This window comes from Frieseomelitta varia, unplaced genomic scaffold (assembly GCF_011392965.1).
Source record: "Frieseomelitta varia isolate USP_RPSP 00005682 unplaced genomic scaffold, Fvar_1.2 scaffold_231, whole genome shotgun sequence".
Lineage (NCBI taxonomy): Eukaryota > Metazoa > Arthropoda > Insecta > Hymenoptera > Apidae > Frieseomelitta > Frieseomelitta varia.
In genome coordinates this window covers 490,512-507,697 of record NW_025109959.1, presented here as the reverse complement: position 1 = coordinate 507,697, position 17,186 = coordinate 490,512, and the positions used below count along the sequence as shown (strand labels likewise).

The following is a 17,186-nucleotide window of genomic DNA, read 5'->3' as shown; positions in this document are numbered from 1 at the left end:
TGTATACTAGTCTCTCTTTGCATGTAGAAACACTATGAAAAATTATAACATTTGCTGTTCTAAATTCATATCACATAAGTTGCGTAAAATTAGCGTAATTATGCAACAAGGATTATCAATTGGCACTTTCGGTTAGTTAACCTCTATCCATTCTATTTACGCCTATTCCGTGAATTTAAAAAATTGTTATTTCATAATTACTAATGAGTGGCTTTAATTTTTCGTCTAATTAAAATTGAATGTTTTTCAATGAAATTTATTTAATTTGTTACTTGACAAACTATATAATAAACATTTTAACCACAAAATCTTTCTCGTAATGCGAGATCTTTGTTATTGATATCGTATTTCAAAGATTATTATTTGGAAGATCAGATACATTAAACACATAAAAAGACAAAGAATTACGTAATATTTACAACTCAATCTAAACTTTACAAAGTTTCTTTTGAATTTCTAGACTAAACTGTAGATGTCTATATTATAATATATCTATATTATAATATATATACTTCCATTGTGATGTACATGCTTAACAATGACATTCAGAAGTATCTGAATTTATAGTATATATGACAAAATGTATCGATTTTTAATGTATTTTATATTTGTGCTTTAAAGTATAAATATGTATTTCATTTCATACATAAAATTTTATAGGAAAATTACTGAATCGGTAATGTTGGGGATGACATCACAGACAAGGGAGATACATTGGAGATGCATAATGGGAAAGATATTATGCACAGACGAAGTACATATATAAATAGACTTAACATTACAGATCAGGTATATGAATAAACAAAACATCCAGTATATTTTTTTGTGCCACAATAAAGAGGTCCTAGGATTTCCTTACCATTTTCGAATCATATTCTGTCATACTGATTTAGGTACCTATTAAAGTGGAGACTTCATTTTTTGAAATAAAATCAAGTTAATTGTTCTACAACTTTTTTTACGAAATTATAATAGTTTAAAATATTAATAATTTTTCATTTAGCATAGTATTTTCGTTCTTTCATTTAGCATAGTATTTTCGTTCTTTCTTAAGAATTTCTCATGAAAGTTTTATGTATTTGATTTAGCCCAGAGTTTTTTATTTTTATTTTTTATTCAAAGTTAACATTTTGCGCGCATATTGGGTTTAAATTAATTAAAGATACAGCGCCAACGGCGAAATACGGAATACACTTCCTACGATTCTCGAACGTAATCGATATTTCGCACGATCGATTTTAAAGCAGGAATAATGGCGGAAGGAAGCACGCCTCGTCTGTAAAGAAGAAAGTGTTATTCAGAAAAGTCAGTCAGAAAGAAATATCATTTATAAGTTCTCAGGTAAAAATTTAAATCAATAGTTGTTAGATTTGTGTTTTGAATTTTTAAGATAAAGTGTGCATTTTTGGCTTCAACTCAAAGCAAGATTTAACCAAATAATTATTACATATAATTTTCAATAATTAAAGAAATAATAGCATATAAACATTTAAAGAGAACATACTATACTAAAAGTTATATATAATTTTATACCGAAATTTTAATTCTAACTAGTGGAAACATTGTAACCTTGTAATTGACTAACTCATTGTTATATATATACATGCATTTTATTACATGCTTTTACATTTACATTTACACATCTATCATAACTTTTTCTATTTATTTGTTAATTCTTTAACTTCATATTGTGTAATTTTCAACAATTCTAATACCAAATTCAACAATAATTTATTAAGAATGTACGTATTTAATAGTTAAAATAATAATTTTACTGCGTAATATAATAAAATTTTCCATTTCTCAAGTAAGATGCAGAAGGTCTTGAAGCTCGAAATTCAAAACAACAACACGAGCACAATGTTTATGTTCGTCTTAATAATCGTGCCTGTTCAAGATCACCCCATCCCTCACTACTTTCTCAATTGCAGGACGAGACGTGTCGCGAAGAGTCATTCGGCTGTCGAATTTCGTGACAACACGTTGCGTCGCATTAGGTTCGTAACTTTTTCTAACCTATTGTTGGCGTCTCTTCGATAGCGTCGCTTCTTTAACACTCTTTTACTTCCATTTATACCCTTATTAATAATATCATTTAATGAATACGCGCGTGTTTAACGATTCAATAAGCATTGCGATAACGAAATCGTGTAATGCTTTGAAACTTTTCGTGCCAATTTTTCTTCAGTCGTCGATTTTACTCGTAGTTACCAGTAGCTTGTCTCATACGTTTCTTTTGTATAATTTGAAGTTGATTGTCGTTTCATTCTTACACATTTGCCTTCCTTTGATATGTTTGTTCTAATTTTTGGTTTCTTTTGCAGATCATTTTTGATTCCGAGAGATAAGATAGAACACATAGACGCCACGATTATTAATGGACAATTTGATATACTTTCACGGAAATTTGGTAACATTTTATTTATTTTGGGTAACATTTGATACATAATTTATATATATTTGAGATATAATTTGGAATATATAATTTCGTAATTATTTGAAATGCGAAGATGAAAATAAAGAAGATTAAATCAATTAATGTTTTATTTCAAATAGCGTAGCTTAATATTATACTTCATGGATATATGTATATTCTTGTATTAGGTTATTAAATTCAAAGTTTACTATACTCTACTATACTATACTTGCTTTTTTCAAAACGATTGATGCGCAATTGAATGATTCAAAGCAAGATTTCACACACGTTTTTCGCAATATGATTTCTTAAGTATATTTAGCTGTGAAATTTTGATTTCTGCAAACATTTTCGAATATTTCTAACACGTGATATATTATTAATGTGCATACTTCCTACTCTAATAACGAACATTCAGAATACAATTTCTGCAAATATTTGTCTTTCATTTACAGTATTGAGAAATATTTTAATACGTATTGAATATCTTTAATACAAGTTTTTAACTTTATTCAAGTTTTTTTATAATCATATTCTAGAAAAATAGCAGTATTTTCTAAATGAACATATCTTTCGCCCTTCTCCTACTAATCAGCTTTATTTTCAGAAGATTTTTGTGACCGCGCGCAATGCGGTCGGTAGAGTCAGTGTTTGTTGCGCAATATTTTAATACTTTTCTGAGCAAAATGACTCTCATTAATTTAGATTTTTAATCAATTTAAATTATAGTTCGCGAAGTTAGAATCAGTGAGTTCGCCGATTGTTTACTTAAACATGCGCGTCGACAGTCTCTTATTTTTCTTTTTTTGTACTTTTTCTTGTTCAGCATTCGTTTTCGGTATTAGAGTCAGTGCTCAAGAGGATAAAGCCTTTCCTGGAGATCAAGATCGTAAGTAATTTTATATATTCTATATCAATTTATTCAATTTTTAAAATCTAACAACAAAGTATAATATTTGATGTTTGTTACAGACGCTTCACATTTTTTTGCATTTTTGGGGGAAAATCCAAAGGTGGCTCTAAAGCCAAGAATGTAAGAATCCTTTATTATCTCCAACTTAAGATTTTTTTTTTTGCTTTTAAATATAAATTCTAATGTTTTGTTACAGATTTTCTACAGCCTCCACTTCCCCTAATTCTCCAAGGATCTTATGTTTAAAAATGTAAGTACTATAGCATGTTGAATATAAAATTATAATTATAAAATAAAAACATTTCAAATTATTAATCTCAATTTTTATCATTATTAAAATTTAAATTTTCACAAATAACACTAAGTCTTTAGAAATAAAATGTTTTATGTTTTTTAAGAAATTTTTCACGGCGTTTACTTCCACCACGGAATTCTCAATGGTATCTACTTGATGAGGATCGTGATATCTTTTCCTGCTTCAGTGCAGCATCGGTGATAACGTTCTTCACATCTATCTCGTAAGTCGCATGCATTTATGTTCCTCCGGTCACTCAATCATGTCGTAGGACGAAAGGTCCAAATCGGCATGAGTGATTGGTTGTATACGTAGAATTTTTGATGAGCATAATGACCGCGGGTATTTTTTATACCTGTGAGTAGTAACATTTTTTTCAGGTTTTGTATGTATTAGATCAGGATAGGGCTTCTTGCACATCGCGATTTTATCAATTAAAATATATACATTTGTAGTAATTACTTATCAAAATATCTTCAATAAAAATGTTTGCAAAAATAAAATATTCATATAAATGTTCATAGACAAATTATAAATATTTATAAATAATTATTATTAAAACGATTTTCATAGTAGAGAAGACGGATACCCTCCGACTTCGTTGTTATGAAAGATACAGTTGTTGATATTGGTGATATATTTTCTTATGATAATTAATAATTAATACTTGTTATAATAATTAATAATTTTCAATTTCATCTTCCCTTTTATAATAGTATTAAATGATTTAATTAATTGAGTTTCATAATTATCAACTTTACTAGAATATGAAATATAATAGATTAGAATTTTTTCCGCAGAAAAATGTGTGAAATTTTATGTGCAAGAAGATACTTCGCGACAGGCAGATTTTTGAATCAAAGCAACAAGTTTGGACACTGCTTTCGTATTTTCGAAAATGTGCTTTGATAAAAAGGTCGCCTGAGATTATTTCTATCAATATTTAATTTGAAGTCGATTGTTTGATTTTGATTGTCTGAAGTTGTTAGATTATTCATAGTATCCTTTTTAACAAATTTAATTCCTGTTCATTGTCTTTATTCTCTTGCAATTTCAATAATTTCTGAAAGAGTAGAGTCATTATAGTTTGGAATAAAATAATGCAATAGTCCGTTAGATACAAATTACATAAACTAATCATCTTTTTTAGTTCAGGATTTTCAGGTTTAACCTCTTCCGTGTTCATTGTCAGGATCTCACTCACGTGCCCAGGTGCTACTTGGGTGGGTGAAAGATATTGGGCATGACGACCATAGTTTGTAATTTTATAAAAAATTTCTCAGCGACTGACAGTGTGTTAGCGTATCGTGCACGACGTATTTTCCGCATGTGTGTGTGTGTGGTTAGGATGTGGAATTGCGTCGTTTTTATTGCTCTATTCGTTAGAGGTTGAAATATTTATGCACTAATTTGAAATATGAATTTATTACAATAATACCTATTAAATACAGTATAATTATATTATTAATAATACTATGAATATACAATAGTGATTTCAAATCAACTTGCACATATAGTTTCTGTAGAAATTATGTATCTTTCCTCACATATAGCTGTAAATATAAATGTGTTTTAATCACGTTTTACGCAATGGTCGTTAGCCATTGTCAGTCGATTTCAGGAAAATGGTACGTAAATTAGAGTGTGAAAGTTGAATGTTAAACTCGGGTGTCGGAGGCGTCCCGGGACGTCCTCTCTAGTTTAGGTCTGCGTCCGAGTGGTATGTGTGAGAACCGAGGAGTGAATGTGTTGGTGTGCCTGTTTTGCCATTTTTTAAATATAGGGCGACTGGTTAGGATAGGTAGCATACTTTCTGGCGTGAATGTGTTTAATTATAAGTAGGTAGGGCCGGGCAGGTTGGCCACAGTCTCTGGTCGCGTGCCCCCTTTTCGCGTGTCCAACCTGTTTTAGGAAACCTAATTTGAAAAATCGACAGTGAAATTGGTACAAATGGAGCATGCCACTTGTTTCTGGTTTCACTCTTCGGTTTTTCGAATTTAGTATCGCGATCGCGGTCGCGGATAGGTCGCGAGTAGGTTCCGAAACGAACGTTTGTGTAGGTATTGCTCGAGCACGCACATGCGAAAGGACAACGATCATTATGATCGATGGTCGTCCGTGTGTATTGAGGTCAGCTTCCGCGGCTTATTTTTTTATTTCACCTTTATAAGTTATTTTTTGGTTTGCGATTAGAAAGACTCGAGCTAGATGTAAGTTTCAGCGGGTATTGCGCTCGAAGAAAGAAGAGGCTAGAAGCCGAAGAGGCCTGGCAAACTGCCACGAAGAGGGTCACAACAAATGGTTTCTCATCCTCTGGATTGTTCAAATGATTCCAAAGCATGGGAAGTCATTCTCGTTACTACTGTGTCATTATGCTCTTTTAGTATTTGTAGTTGTATTTTTTTTTGTCTTCTTCTTTATCATCGTTCATCATCGTTTTGGGCAAATCGCGGTTTTTCTTGCTAATGTTGCGAGAAATGGATTACGGGTTGAATTAGAGTTGTAAAATAGTTTCATGCCTGTTTATTAGCGTTGCGAGAAATTGATTACGGTTTAAGTTAGAGTTGCGAAAAAAAAAATGATAATCGTGTTGTCTTAGAGTTGCGAACTATGATACCGCGAGTATCCTTTGCAATTTTGATTGTGAATTTTTATAATTCGTATTATACACACATAGTAAAATTTATCTTGTTTTCTATTGTTTCGATTAAATTAATGAAGTCATTATTTTTAATTAATTTTAGAGTGTTAGAGTATTAGCTTTTTGTTCGTACAATTTTGTATTGTTCGTAATAATTTTCATTGAATTTAGTTTTAGAGTTAGTGCTGCGACATTGTTTCATCGCGATTTCCAATAACTTTTACTCTTAGTGTTACGGTAATGAACGATCGCGTTTCTTGAAATAGCGTTGCTTTTACAAAATGCCCAAATTCTTCCACTGGATTCATGGAAGGCTGTTCCTGCTTCTGGATCATCTGATGCAGCTACAAGAGCTGTAAAGAGATGATCATTCATCAGCAACCTCCAGCAAGGTTACACTGGACGCGTCGCAATTAGTGTTGCGTATTTTTAAACATGAGTGCATAGATTAATAGCGTTGCGTACTTATTTTCGGGAGTTTTAAACATGACGAAACACTCTTCGCGTTTGATTTTGAAAATTTTCTAGTTCACAATTAGTGGTAGTAAATTAATGTTACAAAACAAGATACGGTACAGTGGCCCTTCTGGTTATTGTATTATTAAGTAGGAAAGGCTTGTTTTTAGTAGCCCTTCTGGCTATTGTATTGTAGTCTTTTTTCTCACTGGCCCTTTTGTCTACTATAGCGCGATTTCTGTTTCAGTAGCCATTCTGGCTATTGTTTCAGATTTTCTTTGTCAGTAGTCCTTCTGGTTACTATGTTAGATTTTCTTATTCAATGCCCTTTACTGCTCCGTTTGTTACTGAAAATACTGCTAAAAAATGTATATTTTTTTATTAGCTGTAATTTTGTTATGAATTTTAGAATGTAGAATTTTATTATAAATATACATATATAATATATATACATATATGAAAATATACGTAATTAGTAATTAATAATAAATACGAGTAATAGAAACAATGAGAAAACGTGAGAAAAACACGTTTTTGTTTTATCAAGATTATATGTTTCCTTTTTTCAATATCTCAAGATATTGATTTATAAGATTATTTGATTTCTTTCATCATACGTGAATGTATATAACAGATTATTTTTATTTCAACTTCACAATAAAATATTTCTCATTAATCATCAAGTAGCACGAAGCTCAAGACAATATCAAGACAAATGAATTTATCATGTTTTGCTCATCTATCGCATTGGTTTTTCTTTAATCTCTTCTTGCTGTTTGCTTTGTCGAACGACCACAGATAAGTAAACAGAAGAACGTTTTGTAAATATACAGGGGAAAGAGGAATTTGTATAAGACGAATTAATTTTAAATTAATTTTACGTTTAAAAGGAGGATGAGTAGGATGTGTTTGAATAGGTTGTGTTTTTTCTTAAAAATAGGAAGTACTGGATTTAGAGAAAAATTTTCCTCAATAAAAAGATAAAAAGATCCTCAGTAAAATATAATGAAGTAAACTTCATTTTTAACTAAATGATTTTATTGGTCAAAATAATTTTCATTATATTCAACAAACTTCTATAATAGCTTGAATAAAATAATTAGACAACTGTCCAAATCGTAGAGAACAAAAGAAATGTTACATGTCAGATATAATCTACAACTGATATAAGTCTTAAGTAGTGGCTAAAATATAATAGGGACATAAAAACAGATTATCAAGATCGGTATTATTAAATTTATTTAGACAATTCGAAGTTATGCATAAGCGTTGAGGAAATATCCGTATAACGTGTTTTGAAATTATACAACGAATTTATTATCAAATGAATAAATGCAACGAACGTTATACAAAAGTAATAGGTGTCATATACAGAACGTCAATGTAAGCGTGACTGAAATTTCTACAATTGAACGTTTATATAATGTGCACCGTTTATATAATGGAACCGATTGTATTTTACACTTATACTTTGTTAATCTATTAATCGTAACGGGTGTTATAAATCAATGCAACGACATGTGTCTGTGCTAAAGCTACCAAGCTTTTGGAAAACGATACATCACTTCTTGCACTCTTCACCAGGCATTCATGTCCATTTAAAACATTGTACATTGAAGTCAGATTTATTCGAATTGAAAGCACATATAGGAAATAAGAGGCAATTTCTAGTTTTATCTATTTTCGAAACATGCCGGTCGGGTATATATGCTTTCAACCCGCGTGTTTTCGTCGATCAACTACATTGATTCTTAATAACGTTATTTCTTTGCTATTACACATTAGGTATCTACTTACATGTCCTTCTTTCGCGATCGAAGGATGGCTTATCAGTGCCAATTTCTGTACACGATCGATAGTTAAAATAAAGTTGCGTACATGGCACTAAACAACATCGTAGAGTACGAATCTAATAATCTTAAGCATACAAAAATAAATTATAATAATGATCATGTATCTCTGAACTTATACATGTACAATGAATACTATATTATATGTACGTATATATATAATATATATATATAGATATATAAATATATTTTAAAGTACAATATCCCTTACTCTTGATTTAGAGTACAATTAAAATGCTCTTCTTCTCTTAATAATACACACTAGAATATCTAGGAGAATTATCTAATGTGTGCCGAATAATCTGAAACTATTCTTTTATGCACAAAGAATGCCCACAATTAAATTTTCGACAAGTGATCCGTGCTTGTTGTACTTGCACAGAAACGACTGTACAAATCTTTCTTCTCCGAACCATGAAATTCCGCACGAACAACAAGCAGGAGTACAAAGAAAAGAATTTAAGATAACGTGCTATCGTGAATATTATTTTCCTATAGAGAACACATTGATCGTTTAGCGCGTGCTTAAAACATAAGCATAGTTAATACATTATTTTTAAAAATATATTACACCAGCAATGTACAGTTCTCCTAGACATTCTTGCTTCACTAAACCCACCATTGCATTTGCTGGTGTACACGCTTTGGCTGCAGCAAATTACCTGTACATACGAAATTAAAATTTATACTATTAGTTTAAATATACTTTTTAATGTACAAGAGTCTATATCGGAAAGTATATGTATAAAAGAATATATTTTTAGTTTAAATATACTTTTCAATATACAAGACTCTATATCGGAAACTATATGTATAAAAGAATATTTTTAGTTTAAATATACTTCACAATATACAAGAATCAAACTGAGATTATTTGTAGGGAAGAGTAGTAGATATATTTTCTCGTGTTTTTTTTTTTTTTTTTTTTTTTTTTTTTTCATTAAGAAATATAACAAATGTTTTTATATATTCCTTTCGATTTTGTTATTTTATTCGTGAGATATACATTTTCCCGTCAGACAATAGTCACATCTCACTATGTAGATATGTTATTTATATACGTACCTATATAGTTTAAGGAGTTTAGTAAATTACAGACTTGTAAAGGCACAGAACGAAACGACTAGGAATAACGTTGCAATGTCTAACACGGGTTGAGACGCCGATCCTTTAACTGACAACATATTAAATATTCATTAGAATCATTTTCATTTGCAAACGGATATTATTATTCAATGTGTAGGTGTTTGCGTGGGATATTTACCATTATCAACTTGCTCATCCGTGTATTCTGCAAAGCAATCGGGAAAAGGAAACTTTAGTAAAACAACAATTTCATTATACATCGAACGATTGCAAAAGTCATCTTTCCGTCTTCTTACCTCCTACAAATTCGTGTGGATCCGACGGTAGGGACCATCCAAAATCATTTCTAGCCATAAGGACTGCTTCGTACGATCCAGGTTCATCTACTGGGACCATATATTCGACAGTGAACTGATATCCCCTGCCATTCGTTACCGTAGGCTTCGCAACTGTCCAATTTTCGTCTCCTTTGCGACGATATTGTAGCTGCATTGTACGTTTTAATTATCATTAATTATTATATAAATAGGTATTATATAAATGCAAAAGCAGCAGGGGAAAATAACATTTAATTACCTTGTATTCGGTAATCGGCGAATGGCTTTCCAATTGCCATTTCAATATCAATCCCGAGGCGGTCTTTGTCATCTCACCACCGGAAATTGTCGCTTGAGTAGGAATACCTGTGAAACAAATTTTCATTTCAACGTTGTTTCAAGTGTTCTCGGACTTTCGAATCTTTTCACCTTCAGTTACTGAAATTTACCGAGCCCCTTCGAACACTCAGATTCTCGAATACTTTGAAATTTCCAAACTTGCGAGACTTGCGGTTATGTGTCCTCGATTTTACGGATTATTTTACTTTCGAATTGTCACGCCTAAGTGAAAAGGGAAGAAAGTCGTACCGGTGAGAGAAATAATTTTCTCCGTTCGTCCCAGTCTATTCTCCGCCACGCACATGTAATTTCCCAAGTGTTCCTTTTTGGTATGTAGGATCTCGAGGATGTGCCGCGTTCTGTTCACTTTGATCTCTATGCTGCCCTTTTTCGGTAATACTTCTTCCTGATCCTTGAACCACGTCACTTTAGCACGCGGATGAGCGTGCACGTTACATGTTAACCGTGATTCAACTCCGAGCCCGGTATGCACCCATTTTCCCTTGCCGTCTATTTCGGGACCATCTATGAAAACAAATATACATTTTCTTTCTTTCTTTTTTTTTTAATGTACGATTTATTCGAAAGTAAAATTCATTCAAATATAGAATAGTAGGCTATCGCGGCGACGAAATTGAGCGTCGTGAATTCTTACAATTGACAATGACGGTAATAGCTTCCACAGGTGGATTTTCCATTCCGTTCTCGGCCAAACACTGATAACGGCCACCGTCGTGTTTGTTAATGTTCGTGATAGTTATGTAGTTGCCAGAGATGATCACGTTGCTGTGGACTCTCTCGTTCTGTGTAAAATAAAAAATAGAGAAAGGTGTGAAATGCTTTTGCATCCGAGTAAACATCGCCAATAGTTTTCCGTGTGACGAAAATCGTAATTTCCCGCGACCGTTGCTTTCCCTTGATCAAACATTCCAATACTATTTTTCTATCTATGTTTAACTTATTAAGTACCGAGCAATGAAGCAACACTTACAATGAAGCAAATAAATGTTGCGTAAAAGGAAAGATTTGAAATGAAAACGAATGGATTCTTCTGCTTTCACATAAACGGGCAAAAATCTTATTTTCTTACCTCGTGATACCATTTTATCTCGGGTGTCGATTGTATCCTTGTTTCACAGCCGAGTGTAACGTTTTCACCAGCGTTGACTTCCACCTTTTTCGCGGGGATGACACGTATCAGTGATGGTGGTTTGTATTGCTCGGTTGGCGGCAATGCTGGCGAAGCCGGAGATGGCTCCGAAACTACCATCAGTTTGTGTTTGATCGTAATAGGCGGGTTGTACAAGATACTACACTCGTAATCGTCCGAAGTATCATTGACCGTTGCATTGTATATTACTAATGTGTTGTTCGGTAATCGAACAATCCTCTGATTGTCCGGTTTCATTGCATTCGAGTCATAGTAGATGTATTCGTCGTCCTTCTTCCACGTGACCGTGAATCTGTCTGAAATATTCGAATTTGGTCAGGTGTTGCAGATACATGATACACGTATTTTAGATTTGTATCTTGCGTTCGAGGAACGTTATGCGTAAAATTAATTACAAACCTGCATTTTTCAATAGACAGTGCAGATATACTGTGGTCCCGTTGCTTACGCGTATATTGTCAGACTTGGATATGATTTGTGGTACAACATCATCAGGTGGATCCTCGTCGTCGACCGTATCATCGTTGTAGTCGGATTCGTCTTCGATGTAATCGGCTCCTTCAGAATTCTTAGATGGTTTGCACCAAGCTGTAACCAAAAGAAACATCACTGTTTTAAAGCGCAAAATTTTATTTTATTTTATTTTATCTCTCTAAATTTTATTTAACCATTTTAATATTCCTTAAAGTCATGCTTTGCTTTCGATATGCTATTCGTGCCACTCGTGCGCTTTATTGCCACGAGAGTCAAGAAGTACGAATGCAAAAATCGTGATCTCATGCTCACGGTTGGTCGTGGACGTACTAGGACCTCTTTTGACATTTACGATTCACCGAGCGAAATCCATTCACTTAACCTATTCGGTGATGTTGCACATAGCGTGTGCAACTTTTTCTTGTTGGCACGTAGCATATAACGTTATACAAACATTGAATTTAGAGTCATATTATATTGACGACGTTAATAAAGATAACGATATCGATGCGCGTGCAACTTTTTCCAAGTTACTTCTTACTCGGAAAGGTTAATCACGCGAAATATCGCAATAATATTGTACATACGTGTAACTCGTTCAGAATTACGCTTCGCTGAAACGATTAATCATCGGGAATCTTGGTATCAACCTCGTGTTCAATACACGAAAAAGAACGGATCCATTGTTACAGAACGCATGGCTGACAGCTGTTGCCTAGTTCTTTCTCAAAGGAAACACCTAAGATTTATATCCAGGAGAGGCCTCGAGCAACGATCGAAAAGAAGGACACGCCGGTTGAAATTAGATTTCTAGTGCACGACACGAGCTTAATTTCAGAGTAGCGTATGTAAGCACACCGTTTTCTAATAATACACGGCCCCATGTGCTCGCCTGTCTTTTCCAACAATGCTCGTTCCTACTTCTTCGCGTGTGACTTACGTGGCCATCGTTACGGCCATCGTTAGGCTACGGTTTAACCCACGGATAAAGAACTCCGGGGGTGAAACGATAGAAGGAACGAAATAAAGAGGTCCACACCCTCTGTGGCTGCGTGTCTACGCTCACTTTACCCTCTTTTCAACCATGCTCGTTTTATTTTCATCAATTTCGTACGCTCGTACGCCACACCCTTCGTCGATGAGAACAATTGGAATTGTAATAACAATACGGAGATACGCTGTGAAATTTTACACACCGATGAAAATAAAATAGTTTCGGTAAATTTTTCGGTAATTGAGCTATGTGCCTTTGATCTCGTTATTGGACTGTTGGGCAGATACAAGTAAAAGCGTTGACAACTGACCTACTTCCGGTCTCCAATTAAGGGGCTCGCGTGAACTCGCGTTGTCGATACGCTCGAGATCTCGCGGTATCCTTTATTACAACCTTCGTGAATTTATGCCTGATTCGTGGACAGCTGGCGCTAGTCTAGATTTGAAAAGCTTTCGAATCCAGGGCATCGTGAATGCCCCTCCTCGCCCCCCCCCCCCTCCCCTTTGATAAGAGTCTCGAAAGAATTTTTGAGATCTTTGTGTGATCTGGAACTTGATTACTTTCGCACGACCAATGGCATTGCGACGCAACACTGATGAAAGATGTTCGTGACCGAGACGAAAATTGGAAATTCTCGTTTGAAATAAAATTGAACATTACGTGTAATTTTATTGCAAGCACGCTCGAACAAATGTAAAGCAAAGTATTTGCGCGGGTGTTTTTATTGAATGGAATGCACTATTTGGAATAATAATCGCGATTAAATCAAGAGCGACCTCTATAAATCTAGGTTAATGGCTGACCAGTCAGTTCTCTTTCTACTTAGCCCGCAACCCCTCGCTACTTGCGCCACTCATCCCTTGGTAACGGCCTAGAGAAGACGCTACGGTGTCCCATTACGCAATTCATTCTCACCATGAATTAATTATTGTTAGCCTAACCTTTTCATTTCCTCAACCTTCGATGATCAAACGAAATGAATACGTCTCTCCCGTCAAAGTATTAGTGCTCATTTTTGTAATAATTACTCGATATTATTTTGCCATATGTTAATTTCTAATGTTACTCAATCCTTATAATTCTACTATGCTAGGAAACTTCCAAATATTGTATTAATAAATATTTCGATATTTGGAAGCACAGAGATTTCTACGTGATATTCACTTTTTTTTCTGTAATTGAATCTTTTATCGATTATCCAGACGATGAAATCTTTTGGCAGGAACAAATGGGAATTTTGTACCGCCTCAACGTGTTGCGATTAAATGTCGCTAGAAGCCCGATAAACCGACGACTTTAAATCTTTTCGTCCACGAAATTTACGACTGACCTTCGCGATTATATTGAAGTCTAAATCTTCTCCCTCGAATTTCAACAGAATGACAGGGACAATGGAAAGGACATCTCGGCGACGATCTGGACATCCGGTGTTCAAGGTGAATGAGACTGCAATACGCAATGCATCATAAACCAAGCATTCGATGGAACGCAAGGCAAGATGAAACGTAGTAGCTCGATGTATAAGTTCATCGCGGAGGTCTTGCAAAATCAAAGCTTCCCCCTCGTTTCTTCTTCTTCTTCTTCTTCTTCTTCGTTATGTATCCTCCTTTGTTCTCTGTCTTTCTATTGAAATTCGAACGATGACACGGAACGAACACGAAAGAATAACGGACGTGCTTGAAAACCGCAAAACCGTTTTGCATTAGGCGCACGCGTAACAAACGATGATATCATGCCAGTGACTTGTCCAAAAAAAGGACCTGGCTCATGCCTGCGATTCATCCTAATATTACACGTCATTCCATGTACGTTCCCGCGTTTACCTTTCCGTGACCACGTTTTCTTACGTGTCTGCCCCCGTGTCGGCCGTCACCCCTACAAATCAAAAGGATAGAAACTGTAAATCGACCGGGTGAGATCGGCTAGAACCGCATCGAGTGGTCGATGGGGCCTGTGAAATGTCAGGGTGTCGCTGCAGGCTGCAATTACGTTCATAACAGACGGCAGACACCAGGCGGGAAGGAAATTTATGCAACCTGCAATCGTAATATCCTGTTTTTTTTTTTATCCTTTTACGTGATCGAAGGATTTCATTTAATCGTTCGTTCTTGATGCAATTAGCACGAGAGAACATAGTGTTTCAAATGTTCAGAATAATTGGCCGGTGAATTGAATATCAAACTAATTGAATCCGGAAGCGCCACATTTCGTACTTTATTGCGATTTTAAAATTTTTAAACGATGAATTTTAATGTGTATGAAGTTTTGAATGTTAAAGAGGATATTTAGTTTAGTTATTATTATTTGGTAAAATTAGACACCTCTTGGCGTGTAGAATTGTCGAGAATAGCAACTGTTTGAGAGATACTTTTGATTAGCACAAGAATAGAGCACATGAATTTTCATTACTCTCCGAAAGTAATTAAGACCGAACTCCTAATACTTTTGTATTTAACGTCTTTAACCATATATTAAAGGTTAAATGACGCATAGATCATCAGACCAATGATAACAAAGTTGAGATACGTGTATATTTTATTGAATATGCCTGGTAACAATTAGAATTTTGTTTCATCACACGGAACGTACATGTTCGATCATAATATATACGTATAACTTTTACACATATGACAAGACTGGTCAGCCGGTTTTTCCCGCGGTTATTCATTGAATCTAAATTTATGCGAACGAAAAAAGTTTTTCATAGAAACAAAATATTGGCAGAGAGAAGACCAACCACGCATCTACATTTCGCATATTTCTCGATGAACATGCACCACCGATTTAGATCGACGTCATGTTCTTCGTATACATGTATGGATATACATTTTCGTAGAAGCAAAAATATTCTCGATTAAACAGTTGCCATCTGTACAAACGTAATGGAGTCGTTTTTGCAACTGTACTCCACCGTTTTTTTCCCTTAAGGGGGTATTCTAGTGTGAAATTTTAAAAAAATCGATTATTTTTTTGAAAATTTCTAAGGGATATAGTTTCAAAAATACATCTCTGGAACTTTACATGTGAACTCTTAAAATTAACGGGTGGGAAGGACGCGACGACCAGTGTCTTACCGCAATCCTAAACTTTAAAGGCATTTTTCTGGAAACTATGTTTTTCAGAACGGTGTCCGTGATATCTCAACATCTACTTGATCAATTGAATCGAAATTTTAAGTACGCATTTAGTACACGTGTGACTACAGCCCGAACTAGAATCAACCAAAAATTTTTATTTTTTATATTTTTTTTAGGCCTGCGAAGTATGACAGAAACACGCAAAAATCGATAATCGAACTTCAAAGTATCGCCAATTTTTTAATTACCGACATTTTTCTTTTTCTCTAGTTCCGGCTATAGGCAAATCCATGCTAATTAAGAAACTATCACGTATTTTAGACAAGCAGAATGGCCGGAATCATGGACACCGTGAGACGATTTTTTAAAAAATTGACTATGTTTGAGAGAGTATGCAGTACCATTAATTTTAGATTTTTCTGTTCCAAAAAATTTTAAAACGTCGTTGAAATACGTGCAAATAATCCTTGTCAATTTGACTGCAAAAGGTATAATAGTTTCTTTGAAAAAAATTTCCAAAGAAAGTTAAAAAACACGCACTTCACACTAGAATACCCCCTTAAAGTAACACGTCGCTCATAGCGTATAACAGCAACAGTAGAGGGAACAAGAGAATGAAAACGTTTTGATGAACGAGAAACGGTAATGCAATTACAATTGTTCTCCGTTTTGTACATCGACAATTACAAGGTGCAAGGAATGCCAGTTGCATTGATAAGTTTCGATCGGCCGTTTCTCATCGGTATACTCCTCACCTGGGAAAGAAAGGTCATCTACGATCTATTCGTTTGAAGAAGCTATTTCTTAATCGTACATTTCCTTTTGTAAGGAAACTGAACGTGGAGTATAAAATGTTAACTCCTTACCGTATGAGTACAAATATTAAAATATTCCACTATAAATTGTAGATGTTTGGAACACAGTGAAAACTTAAGTAAAACACAGATGTTTGAAACACGGTAAAAAGTTATGATAGTCGAATCATTTTAGCTTTAAAGAATAATCAGAAAATAGAGCTATGATCGAAAGAAATTAGGTCTAATAAGTATATCATTCGTGTAACATTTGGGTTTGATTGTGGAATTGAAAAACTCTTGATTCACCATAGAATCTCGTTAAGAAATACGAAAATATGGCATAACCATCTCAAATTCTCC

The 17,186-nt window shown here is 34.2% G+C and overlaps 2 protein-coding genes across 2 annotated transcripts; one reads left to right on the top strand and one right to left on the bottom strand.

Annotated features, from left to right (window-relative positions):
* Positions 1 to 1,152: 1,152 nt before the first annotated feature.
* LOC122527761 lies at positions 1,153 to 3,583 on the top strand. The gene is made up of 5 exons (XM_043652240.1): positions 1,153 to 1,341; positions 1,809 to 1,997; positions 2,325 to 2,410; positions 3,389 to 3,449; positions 3,526 to 3,583. The coding sequence occupies exons 2-5, from the start codon at positions 1,813 to 1,815 to the stop codon at positions 3,581 to 3,583; spliced, it is 390 nt and encodes a 129-aa protein (XP_043508175.1). The 5' UTR covers positions 1,153 to 1,341; positions 1,809 to 1,812.
* A 4,580-nt stretch (positions 3,584 to 8,163) lies between these two features.
* On the bottom strand, positions 8,164 to 12,112 carry LOC122527760 (opioid-binding protein/cell adhesion molecule homolog; the record flags this gene model as incomplete). Its single annotated transcript, XM_043652239.1, has 9 exons — positions 8,164 to 9,233; positions 9,637 to 9,745; positions 9,836 to 9,862; positions 9,954 to 10,143; positions 10,234 to 10,340; positions 10,563 to 10,838; positions 10,969 to 11,116; positions 11,404 to 11,780; positions 11,884 to 12,112. Coding segments are annotated over 8 exons (1,437 nt in total), but the record flags the coding sequence as incomplete, so codon positions are not given.
* Positions 12,113 to 17,186: the final 5,074 nt, after the last annotated feature.

Coding starts and splice junctions, on each gene's coding strand:
- LOC122527761 (XM_043652240.1), top strand. CDS start 1,813: ATGCAGAAGGTCTTGAAGCTCGAAATTCAAAACAACAACACGAGCACA. Junction 2,411..3,388: donor TATACTTTCACGGAAATTTG/GTAACATTTTAT, acceptor TGTTTGTTACAG/ACGCTTCACATTTTTTTGCA. Junction 3,450..3,525: donor GTGGCTCTAAAGCCAAGAAT/GTAAGAATCCTT, acceptor GTTTTGTTACAG/ATTTTCTACAGCCTCCACTT.